Here is a 21,781-nt window from a genome sequence, read left to right on the forward strand (position 1 = left end):
CTCAGGGAAATGTACAGAAGAAATGTGGTACGTGTTCAGGGGATAATTGCGCGGAGTTCTGCATAGGTACGTTCCAATGAGACATGGAAAGAACGATAAGGTACAGGAACCTAAGTCTACAAAGGTTGTTGTAAATCTCGTCAAGAAGAAGAGTTTACGAAAGGTTCAAAAGACTAGGTAATGATAGAGAGCTAGATGATTATAAGGCTAGCAGAAAGGAGTTTAAGAATCAAATTAGGAGAGCCAGAAGGGGCCATAAGGCGGCCTTGGCAAGCAGGACTAAGGAAAACCCCAAGGCTTTCTACAAGCATGTGTAGAGCAAGAGGATAAGACGTAAGAGAATAGGACCAATCAAGTGTGACATTGGAAATGTGTGTACGGAATCAAAGGAGATAGCAGAGGCACTTAATGAATACTTTGCTTCAGTATTCACTACAGAAAAGAATCAAATAGGTCAAATATGATGTCAGAATATAGCATTAATGGTAAGACTCTTGGCAGTGTGGAGGATCAGAGGAATCTTGGGGGTCTGAGTCCATAGGACACTCAAAGCTGCTACGCAGGTTGACTCTGTTTAAGAAGGCATACAGTGCATTGGCCTTCGTCAATCGTGGGATTGAGCTTAAGAGCTGAAAGGTAATATTGCAGCTATATAGGACCCTGGTCAGACCCCACTTGGAGAACTGTGTTCAATTTGGTCGCCTCACTACAGGAAGCACGTGGAAACCATAGAAAAGGTGCAGAGAAGATTTACAAGGATGACGCCTGGATTGGGGAGTATGCTTTATGAGAAGAGGTTGAGTGATCTCAGCCTTTTCTCCTTGGAGCGACGGAGGATGAGAGGTGACCTGATAGAAGTATACAAGATAATAGAAGGCATTGATCATGTGGATAGTCAAAGCCTTTTCCCCAGGTCTGAAATGGTTAGCATGAGAGGGCATAGTTTAAAGGTGCTTGGAAGTAGGTACAGAAGAGATGTCAGGGATAAGTGTTTTTTTTTAATGCAGAGAGTGGTGTGTGCGTGGAATGGGATACAGGTGGCGGAAACAATAGGGTCTTTTAAGAGACTCCTGGATGGCTACATGGAGCTTAGAAAAATAGAGGGCTATGGGTAAAGCCTAGGTAGTTCTAAGGTAGGGACATGTTCAGCACAACTTTGTGGGCTGAAAGGCCTGTATTGTGCTGTAGGTTTTCTATGTTTCTGTTTCTAAGATTGTTTCAGATTTCTCTGTAAGGCAGCATCATGTAATCTCTCCATTTAAAGTGTATACCTTTCAGTTCCTTCAACCAAAGTGGATAGCCTCTGATTTTCAACATTATACCAGCTCAATATTCCCTTCTGCCTGTCATTCTGTTCATTATCTTCAACATATCTGGCTGCAATTCATTCAGTCCAAGTTATTAATGTAGAATTGTAGATGATCAATAAATGGAGCCTCAGCACCAGTTATGGAACCAAGATTACTCAAACCTCAGAAGTCGAGCTGCAGCATGCATCTAATTGCACACACTTCACAGCTGAACTCTCTGCATTTGACAGGATAATCCTTATACCCAAAATCCACAAGTCAATGGTCTGCCACCAACCTGCCTCTTATGCCAAACTGCACTCCAACAATGAACCAAGAAAACAGTGATCACTTTCCTCAATAATTGGGATAATTTGGGAGGGATCATTGACACTGGTTTGTATATCCTCCTTGTAAATTTGGAAGATTTCATTATTTGGGAAGCATCTCCCAGTAAAGACAGATAAAAATGGTGTAATTTACAAACACTTTAAATCTCCAAGAAAGCTCACCAAACCAAATGGAAGAAAATCATCCTTAATCCCAAGAAAAAAATTATTTGCCAATCTGAAAATACATTATTTGAACTTTGTTTTCAGTAAATTGGCCTGTTATGAGATGGATTTTTAGAGCAGCTTGTGCTTGAGCTTACTTGGGAAAAGGCCACCTTAGATTGGGTGTTGTGTAATAACCCAGATCTTATTAAGGAGCTTAATGTAAAGGAATCCTCAGGAGGCAGTGATCATAATACAATTGAATCCATACCGCATTTTGAGAGGGGAAAGTTTAAGTCACATGTATCAGTATCACAACGGAATAAAGGGAATTACCGAGGTATGAGAGAGGAACTTGCCCAGGTGGATTGGAGGAGGATACTGGCAGGGATGCCGGCAGAGCAGAGATGGCTGAAGAATATGGGAATGACAGATATGTCCCACAGAGGAAGAAGTTCTCAAAAGGCAGGGGTAAGTAACCGTGGCTGACAAGGGAAGTTAAGGACTGCATAAAAACCAAGGAAAGGGCATATAAGTTAGGAAAAGTGAGTGGGAAGCTGGATGACTGGGAAGCTTTTAAAATCCAACAAAAGGCAACTAAGAAAAGCTTTAAGGAGGAAAAGGATTATACTATTGGCTAGTTTGCCCTCATATTTAAAGCATAATATCAGACGTTTTTTCAGATGAGTAGAAGGGAGATGACAGTTGATATTGGACCACTGGAAAATCATGCTGGTGAGGCAGTAATTGGGCACAAAGAAATGGCAAATGATCTTAATGGGTACTTTGCATCTGTCTTCATTGTGGAAGACACTAGCAGTGTGCTAGAAGTCCATGAGTGTCAGGGAGCAGGAGTGACTGCACTGCTATTACGAAGGAGGAAGTACGAGGCAAACTCAAAGGTCTTAAGGTGGATAAGTCACCTGGACCAGATGGACTACATCCCAGAGTCCTTGAAGAGATCGCTGAAGAGATAACAGATGCATCAGTCATGATCTTTTAAGAATCACCTATTCTGGAATGGCCCAGGGGACTGGAGGATTGCAAATATCACTCCACTCTTTAAGAAGGGAGGAAGGCAAAAGAAAAGAAATTATAGACCAGTTAGCCTAACCTCAGTGGCTGGGAAAGTGTTGGGAGTCCATTATTAAGCATGAAGTTTTGGAGTATTTGGAGATTAATGATAAAATAAGTCAAAGTCAGCATGGCTTCTGTAAAGGGTGATCTTGCCTGGCAAATCTGTTAGAGTTCTTTAAGGAAGTTACAGGCAGGATAGACAAAGGAGAGGCAGTGGATGTCACTTATTTGGATTGTCAAAAGGCATTTGATAAGGTGACACACGTGAGGATACTTAACAAGATAAAATCCTATGGTGATACAGAAAAGACATATGGATGAGGAATGCCTGACAGGCAGGAGACAGCGAGTGGGAATAAAGAGGGCCATTTCTGGTTGGCTGCCAGGGCTGGTGGTGTTCCTCAGAGCTATTAGGACCACTACTTTTCACATGGCTTGTCAATGATTTAGATAATGGAAGTGATGGCTTTGTGGCAAAGTTTGAAGATGATACGAAGACAGGTGGAGAGGTAGGTAGTGCTGAGGAAGCAATGCGATTGCAGCAGGACTTAGACAAATTGGAAGAATGGGCAAAGACGTGGCAGATGGAATAGTGCTGGGAAATGTATAATGCATTTTGGTAAAAGAAATGATAGTGCGGACTATAATCTAAATGGGGAGAATGTTCAATTATCATAGGTGCAGAGGGTCTTAGGAATCCTCATGCAAGACTCCCAGAAGGTTAATTTACAGTTTGAGTCCGTGGTAAAGGCAGCAAATGCAACATTGGCATTTCTTTTAAGGGGAATAGAATATAAAAGCAAGGAGATAATGCTGAGCCTTTATAAGACACTAGTCAGGACACACTTGGAATATTGCCAACTGTTTTGGACCCCATATCTCAGAAAGGATGTGTTGTCATTGGAGAGTCCAGAGGAAGTTCACAAGGATGATTCTGGGAATGAAGGGGTTAACATAAGCGTTTGTCATCTTGGCGCCTGTACTCACTGGAATTTAGAAGAATTCGGGGGGGATTTCATTGAAACCTACCAAATGTTGAAAGGACGAGATAGGGTGGATGTGGAGAGGATGTTTCCTATGGTGGGGGTATCCAGAACGAGGGCACAGCCTCAAAATTGAGGGGCAACCCTTTACAACAGAGGTAAGGAGTAATTATTTTAACCAGCGAGTAATAAATCTGTGGATGCTCTGTCACAGACAGTGGTGGTGGCCAATTCCGTGCGTATATTTAAGGCAGAAGTTGATCGTTTCTTGATTGGTCAGGCATCAAAGGTAAACAGGGTTGAGTGGGATTCAGGATCAGCCATGATGGAATGGCGGAGCAGACTGAATGACCTAATTCTGCTCCTACGTCTAATGGTCTTAACTCGGTTCTCTTCCTTTGAGTTAACTCATAATACAACTTTAAAAGTACATTTTTCCAAGTATTTTCAGCAGAAGTTTGTCAAAATATTACTATACACAATACTCCATTTAACATTTTTTCCAATATAATTTAAACCACTCACCCCGTTGGATCCATCACATATAACCAAGTGTCTCAAACCAAGAGCACGAAACAATCTGAAGACTCTAGGTAGAGATGCCTCCTTTAAAAAAAAACAAACATTGGATTTAAACTTGTAAACCAATTGTTTTACTGTTGAATATTGAGTTTCTTTGTTGACTTCCTAACCCAATGTGAACAAGATGAATTTGAATCATTCATAAACTGATACAATGGACACACGTCTACATGTTGGGGATGATCTGTTATTGTCCTGTGTTCACTAGACTCTCTTTCCAGCAAGTCCTGAGGCACAGCCTTCTGCTGAAAGATGACCAGACAGCACATCAGAGAAGCTGCCTTAAAAGTACAACACAGATAGCCGTGAGCATTTCCTAATGGCAGTTATCAGACTAAGTGGTCTATAATGTCTCAATTTCTTGTAAAAAAAAGAAGTGTTATATTTCTAGTCTGCTGGGATTCCAGAATTAAAGGTGTTTTGGAAGGCCACTAACCAAGTACCCACCATTTTAGCAAACACTTCTTTTATGACCTTAAGATTTAGGTCATTAAGTTCAAGGATATCTTTAGTCCTATTAGTTTACTTTTCCCATAATGACAATTGCTCTAATTTCTTTAGCCACCCAATCCCCATTATTTCTGCTCTGCAATATTCTGATATCATTGGGATGTTATCTTTATTTCGTTAAGCACATACAAAACAAAAGCGAAGTTTCTGCCATTTTCATATTTCCCCATTATGAATTTTCCAGGGAACAACAAATGGTTTAGTTTCTGGAGACAGAGTCTGCAGATGCTGCGGTCAGGAACAAGAAGCAAACTGCCAGATTCAGCTCCAGCAGCGTTTGTGGAGGCAAAAGGATGGTCAATGCTTCAGGTAGAGACCCTGCACCTTCATTGTTAGTGTAGAGGGATGATAGCCAAATATAGAAATGAGAGGGAGTGCTGAGACAGAGGCTGGTAGGCGACAGATAAAATTAGATAAGGGAACATGATGAGCAGATGTAGCCAGGTAGGGTGAAGGGAGAAAGAAGGGTGAAAGAATTTTAATGGGCATTTAAAATTCTTATAACTAAAGGGAATAGCCAGCATGGTGCAGTGGCATCAGCACCAGACTTCAAGGAGAGTGGTCCCAGGTTCGAATCTATCCGTCTCCTTGCATCCTTTCCATCTGTGCTGAGTTGAGCAATGAACTAGCAACTTGGCCTCATAAAAAACTCAATGCGCCAGAAGGTGCAAAGAGGAATAATATAAAAATAGGAATACAGTGCACAAAACAAATAACCAAACTTTTCAAGTGTACGGAGTCAGCTATGAATAAATATCATTTCCATAAACCAGATATTAATAAGTTTACTTTAACAAAATTGCAATACCATCCATCCACCATCCAGCCCAGGATCTTAAGGCACAAACTAACGGAGATGGGAGTAGACTCACACATGGTGGCTTGGATAACAGACTACTTGACAGACAGACCTCAGTATGTGCGGCTGGGAGACTGTAGGTCTGACACGGTGGTCAGCAGCACAGGAGCACCGCAGGGGACCGTGCTCTCTCCGGTCCTGTTCACCCTGTACACATCAGACTTCCAATATAACTCGGGGTCCTGCCATGTGCAGAAGTTTGCTGATGACACGGCCATAGTGGGGTGTGTCAGCAATGGTCAGGAGGAAGAGTATAGGAAACTGATACAGGACTTTGTGATATGGTGCAACTCAAACTACCTGCGTCTCAATATCACCAAGACCAAGGAGATGGTGGTGGACTTTAGGAGATCTAAGCCTCATATGGAGCCAGTGATCATAATGGAGAATGTGTGGAGCAGGTTAAGACCTACAAGTATCTGGGAGTGCAGTTAGACGAGAAGCTAGACTGGACTGCCAACACAGATGCCCTGTGCAGGAAAGCACAGAGTCGACTGTACTTCCTCAGAAGGCTGGCGTCATTCAATGTTTGTAGTGAGATGCTGAAGATGTTCTATCGGTCAGTTGTGGAGAGCGCCCTCTTCTTTGCGGTGGCATGCTGGGGAGGCAACATTAAGAAGAGGGACGCCTCACGTCTTAATAAGCTGGTAAGGAAGGCGGGCTCTGTCATGGGCACAGAACTGGAGAGTATGACATCAGTGGCAGAGCGGAGGGCGCTGAGTAGGCTACGGTCAATCATGGAAAACCGTGAACATCCAGAGACAGAGAAGCAGCTTCAGCGGCAGGTTGCTGTCAATGCAATGCTCCTCAGACAGGATGAAGAGATCATTACTCCCCAACGCCATTCGGCTCTACAATTCAACCACCGGGGCAAGACATGTTAAAGTGCTGGGGTTAGGACTGAGCTTAAGTTACCACTCAATGCACTTTAGTAAACTATTTAAGAACTTTTTAAAAGCTATTTATTAATGCTTTTTGGGAGGGTGATTTTAGATGCATATTTATACTGAGTTAAATACTGTATGTAATTAGTTTTGCTACATTAAGTATATGGGACACTGGAAAAATGTTGAATTTCCCCTTGGGGATGAATAAAGTATCTATCTATCTATCTAATTAATGATCATGTAAGAAAATATGAACCCCCAATAAAACCCATGCTTATGTTTTATGTAAAAGTATAAAGCTGTGTAAAATCAACTTATTTTTTCTGTGAATGTAATTGTTACATGCAGCGACTTAAAATAACTTATTAAACCTAGACAAAAATTCACACAGCACATTGTAAAAAAAAGAATTATTAAAAAACTGATCTGAAAGATCAACTGGACAATACAAATGTAAGATTGCAGCTTAAGATTCATTACCCCAGGCACACTATATGGGGTTGGGTTCATGAATTCTGTTAAGTCCATTGTACAATGTCGCTCATCCTCGGATACGTGAATAGACTGGATAGGAGGGAACCTTGGGTATGCATCTCTGAAATCCTTAAGCTGAAGCTTCCTTTGTGTCAAGTTTGAGTTTGCTCTTTCCACAAACACCTGAAAAAAGCAAAAATAAAACCGAAGTAAAAGCTTTAGCCATAATTGTTATCTCCAGAACTATAGGCATTATCTTTATTAAAAGAAAGAATAAATAAATCAAATTAAAATCAAGTTAGATCAAGTTTCATCTTTCATAAACAATACCTTAGGAACAGTGTGAATTTATTTCTTGAGAAATTTAGATTAAAAAATACTCAATTTATGCCAAAACATCACTGAACACAATATTCTTCCTTTCCACTACCTCCCAGTTCCACCTGCTAATATTTTACTTAATTCAGGCATGGCACTATGTTTTTTTTTAGTTCTAGAATACACCTTCTGGTGCTACTTGGACATGTCTTCAGTGATGAACCCAGGGTCATAGAATGTTTCGGGTCTTTAATGATCAGACACCCTTGCCCGGGCGACCCAGCCAGGGGTGATCAGCGGCCGACTTGTGTCCAAGTGGCGCACTAATCCATGGATCCCCCCCTCCGGATCCACAGCCACCACAAGGCCTTTTCAGCAGCTTCCAGCACACTCACTTTTACATACAAGCTCTCTTCCTTCTACCAGAAAACGCTTCTTGAGGTTACACTTACTTTGAATGGACATGTTTACACCCCCAACTTCTGGAACAGCAGACCCAAAGTCATAAGTTAGGATTTGTGGTTTCAGAAGCATACACAAATCAATGCAAGCTCCATATCCATCCTTTTCAAAAACTACATACTGGTGTTCCTGCACTTTTTTATGCTACATCAGCCAAGTTTAGCAAGTAGCTCACCCATTTGTATCAGATGGCTTTAAGCAAGAAGTAGGCAAGGCTGCATTTAAGAGTATTGTGCTGTCTTGGTCACCCTGGTGTAGCAAAGATGTGATTCAGCTGGAAGAAATGCAGAGAAGATTTACGAGGATGTTATCAGCACTCAAAAGACTGGGTTGTTTGGGAGTAGTTGGGCAGGACAAGACTTTATTCTTTGGAGCATAAGAGATCTTGTAGAGGTGCATAGAAAAGGTGAATGCAATGTCTTTTTCACAGGTTTGGGAAATCAAGAACTTAAGGGCATAGGTTTAAGGTAAGAGGAAAAGATTTAATAGGAACCTGAGGGGCAATTTTTTTGCCACACAAAGGGGGGGTACGTATACAGAATGAGTTGCCAGAGGAAGTGGGTAAAGCAGGTACAACAACATTTAAAAGACACATGGAAAGGTAAAGTAGCTTTAATGGGCATCTTGGTCAGCATGCAAGAGAAGGTCTGAAGGCCTTGTTCCCATGCTATATGACTATGACGCGAATAATGAATTGTTGAAGTTGCTCAGACACTAAAACATGGCTGTTCAGATGCCTATTAAGCAATTTGCTGAATATTTTGCTAATACTTGGACAAGGGACTTTTCCCAGCACTACCTTTAAGAAAAAATGTAATTTAATCTCATAAGTGGTGAGTGTATTTTTCTCTGTTCATTACTGCTAATTTTTGAATTCAAATTAATCCATCCCAAGAACTTTTGTCTATCTAACACGTCAACACGATCCTCTAAGGGAGCAAATCTTTCACGGTCAAATAACAAATACTTGAAAAGAAAATTATTTTTTTAAATACATATACATTTTCATGGGATTGTGAAATAGAGTACAAAAAAAATGACATGTGAACTAGGAATAGCGACTCAGCTGTTGAGCAAATCAAGTTGCTTCATCCTAACATGAAATACCCCTAATTACATAACTTTCCTGGTTTCAAAATGACTGTTAAATGCCCAATTTACTTCACTCTAACATTTGAAATCAAGACAATAAACTGTACATTCAAGCTTAATCTGAAATTGAGTACTATATTGTACCAAAACTGTCACATATTTGAAATACCACAATTTAACAACTGACATATTATTCCATGTTTAACTCAGGTACACTTACAACAATACTTAATACTTAAAGGTGAATTACAGTCATAAAAACTCTGAAGGATAAGGCAAAAACAAATTAATATATTTCTAACATTTTGTTTTCACTTTTGATTGGTTGTATTTCCAATTTTACTCTTTTTGAAATAATACCTTATGTTTCAGGAGGACAATTAATTGCGATCGCAATATTAATCCGCATAATCTTCCAACGTTATCATATTCAGACTGAAAAGAGAAAGCATTTCATAAATAGTGAACACGAACAGCATTTCAAGATACTTTTTATTTTTACCATTTTGAGTGGTGTTTAAAAGAAGCAGTAAGAATATACTGTAGTTTATCACACATGCTGGGTCATGACAGTGTATTCCATTTCAGCAAAATGAAAGTAGGCCCAGGAAAATTATTAAACAACCAGCCTCATGGACAAAGCATTCAGGCTATGGGGTCACTACAGAATGAAGTAAATTGACAAGAGGATCAAAATACTGTTGCACTGGAAAAAAACGCTTGCTTAGGTACATCAGATTTTCCATATGAAGTATCTCAATTTCTCTGGATTTAATAAACAGGCATTTTGTGAATTGTTAAAAACTTGAAATGCAACATATCCAAGATAATTCAATTGCATGTAACATTACAAATGATCCTGCAAAATACTGAATGCCACCATGCAACAGGTTGCTGCATCTAGCCAAGAGGCCAATAGAAAACAATTTACTTTCATCATCGGGAGGACAAAAATGCAAAATGATTATTCTGGTCACTCCAGTCATAACCCCTGATTCTTTTGCATCACAAAGATCATCTGGATGTGAATTTATCATCAAAATAATGTGTAGTATCTGAATGAAAAGGATGTCATGTAGGGGATTGAAAGAGGGGAAACCAAAGCTGGCAATCTTGTGCATTTACAAGGGCTTAAAATAATCTGAAAGGAGGTAATTACATTTTTAATTACAGAGATGTGTTGATAACTACATACTAATTAAACAACTGAATGAATGATCTTAATAATAAATTTAGAAAAGCCTTTACTTGCTTAGGAATTGGAAATCCATTTCAATGTGAGAGATGACCATAATCTTTCTGTATATTTAATTTGCACATATTAAGACACCATAACTTTTATCTAGTTTTATAAATCTTAGATAGCTACATCATAATTACATTTTATTACATTCTAGCCACATTCAAAGTCATCACAATGTACCTTTTGCATTCCCTGTATAATTTATACAAAGCAAAATCTATATATTTTAATATTTACATACATTTTGATTCTCATCAACCACTGGAAAGCCATTATGATTAGTTGTTGTGTCACTGAGAATGTCCACGATGCGTCCAACCTTCTCAAATCGTTTGAAACAAGTTACTGGGTAACTCATCACTTCACTAAAATTGAATAATGCATTTAGTATTAAAATGTATTTTATTATTTTGCAATATAATTCACCTCATATACAAAATTGGAAATACAACAGTTTCCATTCTTATCCTTGAAATCAACACTAGTATGATTCTAGTATGCAATTATCTGGGGTATCAAGTAAATAAAAAAAATTTTAAAACAATCTAAAACCAAAATGAAAAAAAATTCAAAATTTTCTCTATTCTTAAGTATCTGGAGTAAAACTGACTCTTATGCATTAAACATAAAATCTGCATTTAACCCTAAATATGTACTTCACATTAAAAATAAAATAATATCATTAAGTATTATGGAGAATTAATGAGCCAATGCAACAAGCCCAAAAAGGAGCCTCACGTTGGGCAAGAGAATCAGGACTTCATCGCCTTCTTGCTCAAAGTGGATGTGCAACACTAACTTGGAACTGGCATCCAAATATTAAAAATAAATTCAATAGCATCTTGTGTGATGATGCAAATTTTTTTTTTTAAAAAACCAGCAAAACAATGTTTAGTGTGATCATCTCTAATCTGCAAGTGAAACATTCTTTGAAGAGGCAATTAAGTTTAGTTGAAAGCTATCCAGCAGATTTAATTTGGTTATACACAGGGAAAGTATTTGATAAAAGTTCTGTAGGCAAAAGAGGATCTTCCAAGTTAATTCATAGTGAATTTACTACCTCTCTTCTACGCCACTGCTATAGTGTAGTAATGGTTAGTAAAGCTAAACCTAGCTTAAATTTACCAAGTGAAAATTAATACAAGTCATTCTTTAATTTAGAGTACCCCAAGTGCTGAACAGCTACCAGAATACTTCAGTGGTTTATTCAATATTTTAACATAGTTAAGTGCAATAGCCAATTTTGTTGTTTTCTGAAACCTGCAATGTGCTGTAAATGTTCAGGCTGGTCATTTATCTGATGTGGGAGACACACAAATATTGGTTACCTTAAGCAGTAGTACAAGAAAACAGGTATGACATCAAATTAATACATATAAAAGACATAATCACAACTAGTGCTACAATCCATTAATTCTGCGCTGTTAAGTTTAGTATGTAATGGGATAAGAAAACTAAATACTATCAGACACCTCCCAAAAATTTTCAGTAAGTAATTTACTTATATGGTTCAAATGCATCACTACTATAAACTAGACACATGTAGGGCTCTCAGTACCATTAACTGTGGTGTTAACTGTTCAGGCTAACAAAATGGCTTCTCTGTAATGTTACTTAATGCTGTAATGGGTTTCTGTAGCTGGAAAATTTGGGTTATAACTGCAGATAAGGGGGAAGTAACCAATGGAGAATTGTTATGCTATCTTGTATGTGTGAGCTGAACAGGAGTTTGTGTTTTTTTTTCGGGAAGCAAGCGAGGAGGATGGACGTGTGAGGAGTGGACAGTGGTTCCAGGGCAGCGGATACTAGTCGGAGGTTCGGGCGGTGGATGAAACCGGAGGGATGAGTTCCAACGTATTAAAATATTATGTGCACAAACTGATAAACTTACTGATTTGGCGCCTTTAGGTTTTCTGTTTCTACTAACCCATCACTAAGAAATAACTATCAAGTTGTGATTATTTACTTGCATTTGGTGTATTGTCTGATATTTGTGTTTCGAGCGTGTACTGGGGGGGGGGGGGGGCATTACGCCGTATTTATACCAAAGTATTGCACAGTTGGCGGGGCGATGGCAGCTCACCCTAGGTGAACGGGGGTAAATTGGGAGCATGGATACTACAGACACAACTCCTATATTCCCCTTGCACACATCATCCTCAAATACGGAAAGCCAATGCAGGAATTTGCATCAGTTCACAAGATCACAAGACAAAGGAGCTATTCAGCCCATCGAGTCCGCTCCACCACTCCACCATGAGTTAAAGTACCTCAAAAAATTCCAGTAAGTTGGTGAGGCAGGATCTTCCCTTCATGAAACCATGCTGGCTTGGGCCTACCTTGTCATGCACCTCGAGGTATTTCATAACCTCGTCCTTGAGGATCGACTCCAATAACTTTCCAACTTAGATGTCAGACTAATAGGTCTGTAATTTTCTTTTTGCTGCCTCCCTCCTTTCTTAAACAGCGGAACTACATTTGTGACCTTCCAGTCCTCCGGAACCATGCCAGAGTCTATTGATTCCTGGAAGATCATTTCCAATGCCTCCACAATCTCCAAAGCCACCTCCTTCAGAAGCCATGGGTGCACCTCATCCGGTCTGGGAGACTTATCTATCCTTAGTCCATTTAGCTTCCCAAGCATTTTCTCCCTAGTAATCTTGACTGTACCTAATTCTATTCCCTGAGACCTCTGGCTATCAAGTATGTTGCTAATGTCTTCCACTGTGAAGACTGATGCAAAATACTCATTTAGTTCCTTTGCCATCTCTTTGTTACCCATTATAATTTCTCCAGCATCATTGTCAATCGGTCCTATATCTACCCGTGTCACTCTTTTATTCTTCATATATTTAAAAAAAAGTTAGTATCCTTATATTATGAAAATCAATTTGTGAGATGTAATGAGCACATATGCACACAAAATGAAAGATTGGATATAACATTAGTATTACAAATATCTGAAAGATATTTTCAATATTTATATTCTGTGCTCACATGCCTTGAAGTAGAATACTTTTGGAACAAACCTACACTTACATCAATTAGCTGACTGCATGGCAACAGCATAGTACTAGATTCCTAAAAAGGATAAAATTGTAACTAGATTTAATAACTTATTTTTGTTGCATCCTCAGCAAAAGCACATTTTATTACCTACTCCTTATGAACAAGATGTTAATGGCAATGAGAAACCAAGAAATTATTTCATAAAAAATGACAGAACTCACTCTTTGCTTTTAAATTTATGCAAATAAAATACTTGAAAAAAGTTATCTCAATTGATAATGTAGGAGTAGTTCCAGCTAGAAGAGACAAAATGGGCAACCTTACCGTGCAGTTAAAGTATGAGACTTCTCAGGAGGCTCCCAACCAAGGAAAGGGACACTCTGCAACTTAATGTGAATATCATACAGTCCCTAAAACCAAAAACAATTTAAAGTGTAGGTAATTTATAGAACCAAATTATAGTTTATATCAGTATAGCTCTCCTTAGTTTATTAAGGAACTGTAACACATTGCTAAGTCACCTGTTGATTTCTTTTTGCCAAGTCTTCTGGGTCCAATACAAAAGCAAAGTACTGCAAATGTTGCCAATCAGAAGTAAATTCAAAATATTGGAAACATTCAGATCAGGCTAATACCTGGATGAGAGGGCTGTTCTTTCAAAAGGGTCCAAAATAGTTTTGCTTTCTCATTAAAGGAATGAGGAGTAATCTTATTCCAGCATATGATTGTAAGAGGCCTGGAGGTAGTTGAAATGTTGCCAATAGTGGGAGAGCCACAGACAAGGGAAATAGCTACAAAGTAAGGGTTTTGGCCACTTAAAACTAAAGTATGGAAATTTACTTTAGAGCAGGGGTGTCAAACTCAAATACACAGTGGGCCAAAATTAAAAAATCGGTACAAGTCGAGGGCCGGACTGGTTCAGCGTTTATTGCAAAACTTATTGAAATGAAATTATTACACATATTAACCTGGAACTAACAAAGCTTAGGTTATTGCCTACAAAAACAACATTGAACATTAAATAAATAAAAAAATCAGTTGCACTTATTTCTTATGGCTTTATCTGCAGCTTTTCCGGAGTAATTTCTAATGAAAACATTTTTCCACAGGCCAACACTCTGTGATTCACACTAGTCTAAGTCAGATACTTGGCATCTCATCTTGGATGCAAGTTCATCAATGTTTGGAGTCAGGCTCTGAGCTGAGGAAATCCTCAGAATTGAGTGAAGGTGTTCATCAGAAAGACGACTCCTGTGTGATGTTTTGTTTATCTTCATCAAAGAGAACAGTTGTTCACACAGATATGTGCTGCCAAACATAGAGAGCATTTGAGCAGCTGGGGCATTGTGTCGGGAATGAAACGTAGAAACTGTGCAGCGCCCACCGAGTCATACTTTGCCTTGAGTGTGTCACTACATTGGAGTTCAATCAGCTCCATTTGTATGTTGGTTGGTGCGCTTTCCACGTCAGCTGCAAATGGATTACTGAGCAGTTCAAACCTGCTTTTTTGGGCTTCAAAGTCAGCAAATCGCCGTGTGAAGTCGGCACCAAGTATGCTAAGTTTTTCAGCAAACTTTGCACGTGAGAACACTGCGGTAGAAACCTGCTCTTTCATAGTTTGGCAACACGGAAAATGGCTCAAGTTTTCTTGCTGCATCTGCGTCTCCCACAGGCGCAGCTTGGTTTTAAAAGCCCTCACTGCAGCATACATGTCTGTGATCACACGACCCCGCCCCTGAAGCTGCAGGTTGAGTGCATTGAGATGGCTCGTGATGTCACACAGAAACGCCATTTCACAAAGCAACTTTTTATCCCGGAGCTCTGTCGTGTCTTTCCCTTTGCTTTCCATGAACTGACAGATCTCCTCACGCAACTCGAAACATCTTTTCAGCACTTTTCCTTGGCTTAACCATCGCACCTCTGTGTGATAGGGCAAATCATTATATTCTGAACCCAACTCCTCCAGAAACGACTTGAACTCGCAGTGATTTAAACCTTTGGCTCTTATGAAGTTAACTGCCCGTGTTATGGTGCTCATTATATGTTCCATTTTCAAGGCTTTGCCACACAACGATTCCTGGTGTATGATGCAGTGATAAGCTGTCAGCTCAACTGCGCCATTTTCCTCCCGCATCTTCTCCCGGATCCTGCCCACCAATCCACTCTTTTGACCGCACATCACGGGCTTCTGTTTCTTGTCCAGATGCTTGTATTTGTCGTGGTGTTTCGTTTCATAGTGTCGTCTTACGTTATATTCTTTAATTACAGCCACACCGTCTCCACACACAAGACAAACAGGTTTGCCCTTTATATCTGCGAACATATACTCTGCCTCCCATCTGCCTTGAAAACCCGTTTTCAAAGTCCACCTTTCGTTCAGCCATTTTTGGGGTGAGGGATAGCTGAAAGTTGACCACACGTGACTAGCGCCATAAGGATGCTGATGAGAGAGTAAGGCAAGCGCAAGCAATACACTGGCAGTGCATTGTGGGATTTGTAGTATTAGTGGTGCATGCAATATACCGGCTGGCCAGCTCTAATAGAAAAAAAAATTTATTCATTAATGATATTCAGGAAATAAACCAGGGAAACCGAATAAACACTAAAAACCCTGAAAACCTGGTACCTGAATAAACTCAGCATTAGCCATATCATAAGCCATAGGCGCTTCGATTACCGGGGCCAGCTTTAATAGTAATTAGATATTATCTCGCGGGCCAAAGATAATTCCACCGCAGGCCAGATTTGGCCCGCGGGCCTTGAGTTTGACATATATGCTTTAGAGAATAATAAACCTCTGGAATGCTCTGTCATGTGGGTGGTAGGGACCAGACTGTTAGATGTATTAAAGGCAAAAATAAGTAAGTAAATAAATAAAAATCAAAGAATTAAGAAATATGGAGAACTACACAGAAGAGTTCAGGCCAGTACAGATTAGCAAAGTGGGTCAGACATCAGATGCCAAGTGTCTACTCCTCCTCTTATGTCTTTGTATTATTTCATCTGTCGACAAAGAAATACAGTAAAGCTGAAATTTCAAAATGATCACCTTTTATCAGAATGTCCCTGATTAAAGATAACTCATTTGAAAAAAATATTTTTTTCTCTCCAAATATACCCAAGCTGCTGAGTATTTCTGTTAATCAAAAAATTTCTAATGAATGTAATAAGGTTTAATTGATGTTCTCGCTAAGATTCCACCTCCAAATGTGATCTTTATTTAATTTTTGTTAGTATGGTATAAATATCTAACTCATACTAATCTTAAAGTAGAATTCTACACTTAAGAGATGCATTAATAAATGTACACTCAGCAGAGAAGTGATGAGTAGAGCTCCTGCCTGACAGATCAGCAACCCAGGCTCCGAACAGAGCTCTGGCACTGTGCATAGTGAAGTTGCACATTCTACCCGTGACTGCATAGATATCTCTCTAGGAGATCTGATTCGCTCCTACTTCTCCAAAACATGCAAGTTGGTAGGTTAATTGACCATCGTAAATTACCCCTGGTGTGTAGGTAAATATAGGACCTTTGGGGAGTTGGTAACAATGTGGGGAGAATGAAAAGAGAGGGATTGGATTAGTGTAAACTGATGTCTGATCGTAAGAAGGCTTGTTTCCTTGCTGTATGACTATGATTAAACTGTAGAACAGCACTATTTTCAGGAGTATACTTTTACAATTTAAAAATAAACCACCTACTAATTTTTAAAGCTTTACATCCCAATCCTTAAATGCTGAATGCATTCCTTTCAAACAGGATAGAAATAGACATTTTATTTATGGTCACATGCACTTTGTTTACTCACAAGGATGAAAGCCAAAACCAGTTCTAATTTAGTCAGATTTTAAGTTGTGCCATGCGTGTCACTCAATCACATTTATTAAATTGGTTTTCACATTTTCCAGGCAGCTAGTCATGGGTGCTTATAAAATCTATCATGCTCATAAAATCCATTTTGTACAATGCATTCACCTTTGTTTCAGATATTAAAGCTATTGTACACTTTTACTGATTCTCAGCATGAGCAGTACTGGGAACTACAGAATGCCTATTACATTAATAGAATGGAATTTCAAGACTCCTCCTCAGCCTATGTACATATATTCACATCCTGATTATGGAATATAAAATAGATGACTAGAGGAAAAGAATTGGCAGCTAATAGTTATGAATTCATGACAGAAAATAATATGACAAGGAATAATAAAAGGCCAGTGAATCCACTTGAATCCTATATAGTAATCCCATCTGTATGACCTATTTTGAGGATTAAACATTGTTTTCAGTGTAAAAGTAACATTTAAAAAAAACGAGGAAAAGAGGCCTACATTAATCACTTCTTTGTATCATGTTATACTGTTATGCACTGAATTATGTCTAGGAATACCTATGAAAAGACTGGCATAAGTCTTTACTCTCAATTATTTTTCAAGAACATACAGGGGAAAAAACATCCATTTCTCCTCCAAGAATAACTCACCAGATTGATGCCTCAGTTAAGGCAACTACTCATCTGACTGCTTATTATAACATAGAAGGAAGGCAGAATCAGGATCAGAAACAGGTTTAATATCACTGGCAAATGTCATGAAATATGTTGCTTTGCTGCAGCAGCACACGGCAAAACATAATATAAAAACACTATAAATTACAATAAGAAATATATATTTAAAACATTTTTAATTACTTTGCAAGAAAAAAGCAAAAAAAAGTAGTGAGATAGTGCAAGCAACACACACAAAATGCTGGAGGAACTCAGAAGACCAGGTACCATCTATGGAAAAGAGTACAGCCGACTTTCAGGCTGTAACCCTTCGGCAGGGCTCAGAGAGAGGTAGTGTACATGGTTTCAATGTCCATTCAAAAATCTGATGCCACTGGTGAAGAAGCAGTTCCTAAAATGTTTGAATGTGTGCCCTCAGGCTCTTGTACCTCCTCGATCGTAGCAAAAAGGGCATGCCTTAGGTAATAGGGGTCCTTAATGACAGATGTCACCTTTTTGAGAAATCATCTTTTGAAGAATGTCCTTGATGTCGGAAAGGATAACGCCCACGATGGAGCTGGTTAAGTTTGCAACTTTCTGTAACTATTTTTTTTTGATTCTGTGCAGTGGCCCTTCCATACCAGACAATATCCGTAGAAATATGCAAGAGTCTTTCCTAATGAAATAAAGCCGCGGTTGTGCCTTATTTATAATTGCATCAGTATGTTGGGCCCAGTATAAGTCTTCAGAGATGTTGACACACAAGAACTTGAAGAAACTGCTGATCCTTCAGTGAGAACTAGTGTGTGTTCTGTCAACTGCCCCTTCCTAAAGTCCACGATCAATCCCTTAATATTACTGACCCTAATGTGGTTGTTGTTTCAACACCACTCAACCAGCTAACTATCTCACACCATCTGAAATTCTTCTCGACACCATCTGAAACTTTGCCGACAATAGTTGTGTCATCAGAAAATTTACAGATAGTTTTTGAGCTGTTCCTAGCCGCATAGTCATGGGTGTTGAGAGTGTAGAGCAGTGGGCTAAGCATGCATCCTTGATGCGTCAGTGTTGATTTCAGCGAGGAGGAGACGTTATTTCTGATCTGCACTGACTATAATCTCCCAAATAGAAAGTCAGGGATCTGGTTACATAAGCCCAGTTTTTGAAGCTTGTTAATTAGTATTGAGGGTATGATAGTATTGAACACTGAGCTGTAATCAATAAACAGCAGCCTGACGTAGGTGATCCAAGATAGTGTGAAGGGCCAGTAAGGTTAATGCCCATTGTGGCGATAGCAAATTGCAGCAGGTCCAGGTCCAGGTCCTTGCCAAGGCAGGAGTTTATTCTGGCCATGGCCAAACTCTCAAATCACTTCATCACAGTAGATGCCAGTGCAAATGGACAATAGTTGTTGAAGCAACTCACCTTGCTCTTCTTGAGCACTCAAACAATTGTTGCCTTTTTCAAGCAAATGGGAACCTCTGACTGCAGGTGAGACATTGAAGATGTCCTCAAACTCTCCAGCCTATTGCTTAGCATAGGGTTTCAGGGTCCTACCAGATACACCATCAGGGATTGACACCTTGCAAGGGTCCACCATCCTGAACGATGTTCTGGCATCTGCCTCCAAGAGATTACAGGGTCACCAGATACTGCAGGGATTTGCACAGATGTAGCTTTATTCTCCCTCTCAAAATGTGCATAAAAAACGCTGAGCTCATCTGCAGGTGAAGAATCACAGTCATTCATGATGTTATTTTTATCCTTGAAGGAAGTAATGACCTGAAAACCCTGACTGAACTGAAGTGCATTCAATTCCATCTCTAACTTCAACCAGAATTGTTATTTTGTTCTTAAAATAGCATTTCATAGGTTGTGCCTGGATTTCTGGTATAGTTCTAGATCACCACTTGTGAATGCCACACACAGATCAAGCCCTCAGCAGACTATGAATCTCCTGGTTTAGGCATGTCCAGTATGTTCTCGAAGGCACACACTCATCCATACGGGTCTTGATGGTTGGTGACAACTGTGGTATATTCATTCAGATCCAAAGAGGAATTCCTGAATATTGTCCACTCCACTAACTCAAAGTAGTCCAGTAAGGGCTCTGCCTACCTTGATCATATCTTCTTGGTCCTCACCAGCTGGTGCTGTGATTTTAAGTCTCTGCTCATACACTGGGAGTAGAGGTACAGCCAGGCCATCTGACTTTCCAAAGTGCAGGCATGAGATGGCAGAGTTATCATTCAACAAAGGTCAAATATGTTGGCTCTCTGGTTCCACAAGATGATATGTTGGTGGTAGTTGTTCAGATATTTCAAGATAGCCTGGTTGAAATCCCCCTCAGTGATATGGAAGGCATCAGAGTGTGCTGTTTCGCGACTGTTGATCACAGTGCTCAGCTGTCTAGTGCCTGCCTGACATTGGCCTGAGACAGAATGTAGACCACAACCAGGATGATGGTGGAAAACTCCTTCAGCAGTTAAAACAGACAACACTTGACCATGAGATTCCAGGTCAGGTGAACAGGGCTGAGACAGACTGTCACATCTGTGTGCTATGATGAATTAATCATGAAGAATATGCTCACTCCCATGGGCATCAAGCCCATTGGGAGGGTTGTCAGCTCCCAAAAGTCTTATTTCCCCTCTACACATTTCTAGTTCTCTCTTACATGCTCATCAATACCCTTTGGATTCCACCTCTACCCCACATTAAGGGGTAATTTACAATCACAGGCAGAAAAACAAATCATCACACAATGAACATGCAAACATCTTTTTTAAAAGTGTCCAAGGTCAGGATCAATCTACATCCTTAAAGTTACAAAGAAGGCTTTAACACCATCTAGTGTGTCACCATGCCACATTGGTCCTATCCAAATTACACCAACCTCAAGAGTTCTATCTCATCTGACTGGGCAGTCACATTGAAAAGAGAAACATTTTAGTGTTGCTTTACTGCAAAATGCTATGGATATTATTTCTAGTGCTGTTTAAATCACAGCACAAAAGAACCTATACATCTTGTCTACTTGACCTGAGCCTAACAGGATGTATGGTCTGTGTTGCATTGAGCTTCACATAAAATTAAGTCCATGGGATACCAGTTGGGTCAGTATAAGCTGGCTCGTGAAAAAAAGAACCAGCCAGAGAAGTGCAGGTAGCACAGCAAGCAGTTCCTGTTTCTCAATATTTAACTGGACAGCAAAAGTACCTAGCTTAAACTAAATTCCATGTGTCAGATATCAATCAGGTTATGTATTAAACAAACCTATGTGATTGAGCCAGGTTTTAATTTTACATCCAGGCAAAGGTTCAAGTTTAATTTTCTTAGCACTCAATGGAAACAACACAGTGCATAAAAAATAACTTACCTAAACAAAGCTTTCTTTTCTTTACAAACGGAGGTGTTAATTGAGAAAATATTCTATACAATCCACACTCAAACATTTGAAGTATTACAAAAACAGGTACCTCAATACAGAAATCCCCAACTATTTTGGCAGTCATCAGCACCAACATGATGGGAAGTCCATATGTCACATTTCCAGTAGCTTCCACGATGATGACTGTTAAGCTCAGTGTCATTCGCACAATACCCCCTGTCAAAGGAAAGTGACAGAATTCAAGCTCAGCTGCATTTTATCTGCAGTTTTTCCACACATTCAAAGCAATCGTATTTGGCTCCTATCTGATTCAGTTACATTGTTAATTTGGATCCTTCTTTTACTCAAAAGTGATTAAAATGACAAGTTTTTCTTTCATACGCTAGAGACTTTTAAGCTTAGCAACTATACATTATTTTCAGCTCCAACGGGCAATCTCCCAATCAGAGGCAATTAACAAGTTTCTTTAAAATAGAAACTCATCTTTTTCTCAAGATTAAAGAGCTTAAACATTCAATTACTGTTCTTCACATTTCCATAATTATTTATTAAATTGCTCGGCTGTTATAGTCATACTGACCATGCATTGTTATTGACATTAAAAAATGTATATTATTATTA

General features: G+C 39.3%; 1 protein-coding gene across 2 annotated transcripts in view; it reads right to left on the reverse strand.

The window, feature by feature from the left end:
* Positions 1-21,781, reverse strand: part of clcn7 (chloride channel 7) — a 73,913-nt gene that overhangs the window by 7,002 nt on the left and 45,130 nt on the right. The window contains exons 19-24 of one of the 2 annotated variants that reach the window (XM_059979418.1): positions 21,249-21,376; positions 13,604-13,689; positions 10,512-10,635; positions 9,388-9,462; positions 7,162-7,338; positions 4,369-4,449 (exon numbers count right to left, since the gene is read on the reverse strand). In XM_059979418.1, the coding sequence (XP_059835401.1) occupies positions 4,369-4,449; positions 7,162-7,338; positions 9,388-9,462; positions 10,512-10,635; positions 13,604-13,689; positions 21,249-21,376 (671 nt within the window). Of the gene's footprint in view, positions 1-4,368; positions 4,450-7,161; positions 7,339-8,110; positions 8,210-9,387; positions 9,463-10,511; positions 10,636-13,603; positions 13,690-21,248; positions 21,377-21,781 lie in introns of those variants that run through there. The other variant, XR_009513917.1, reaches the window with a different exon arrangement.

This window comes from Hypanus sabinus, chromosome 9, assembly GCF_030144855.1.
Source record: "Hypanus sabinus isolate sHypSab1 chromosome 9, sHypSab1.hap1, whole genome shotgun sequence".
Lineage (NCBI taxonomy): Eukaryota > Metazoa > Chordata > Chondrichthyes > Myliobatiformes > Dasyatidae > Hypanus > Hypanus sabinus.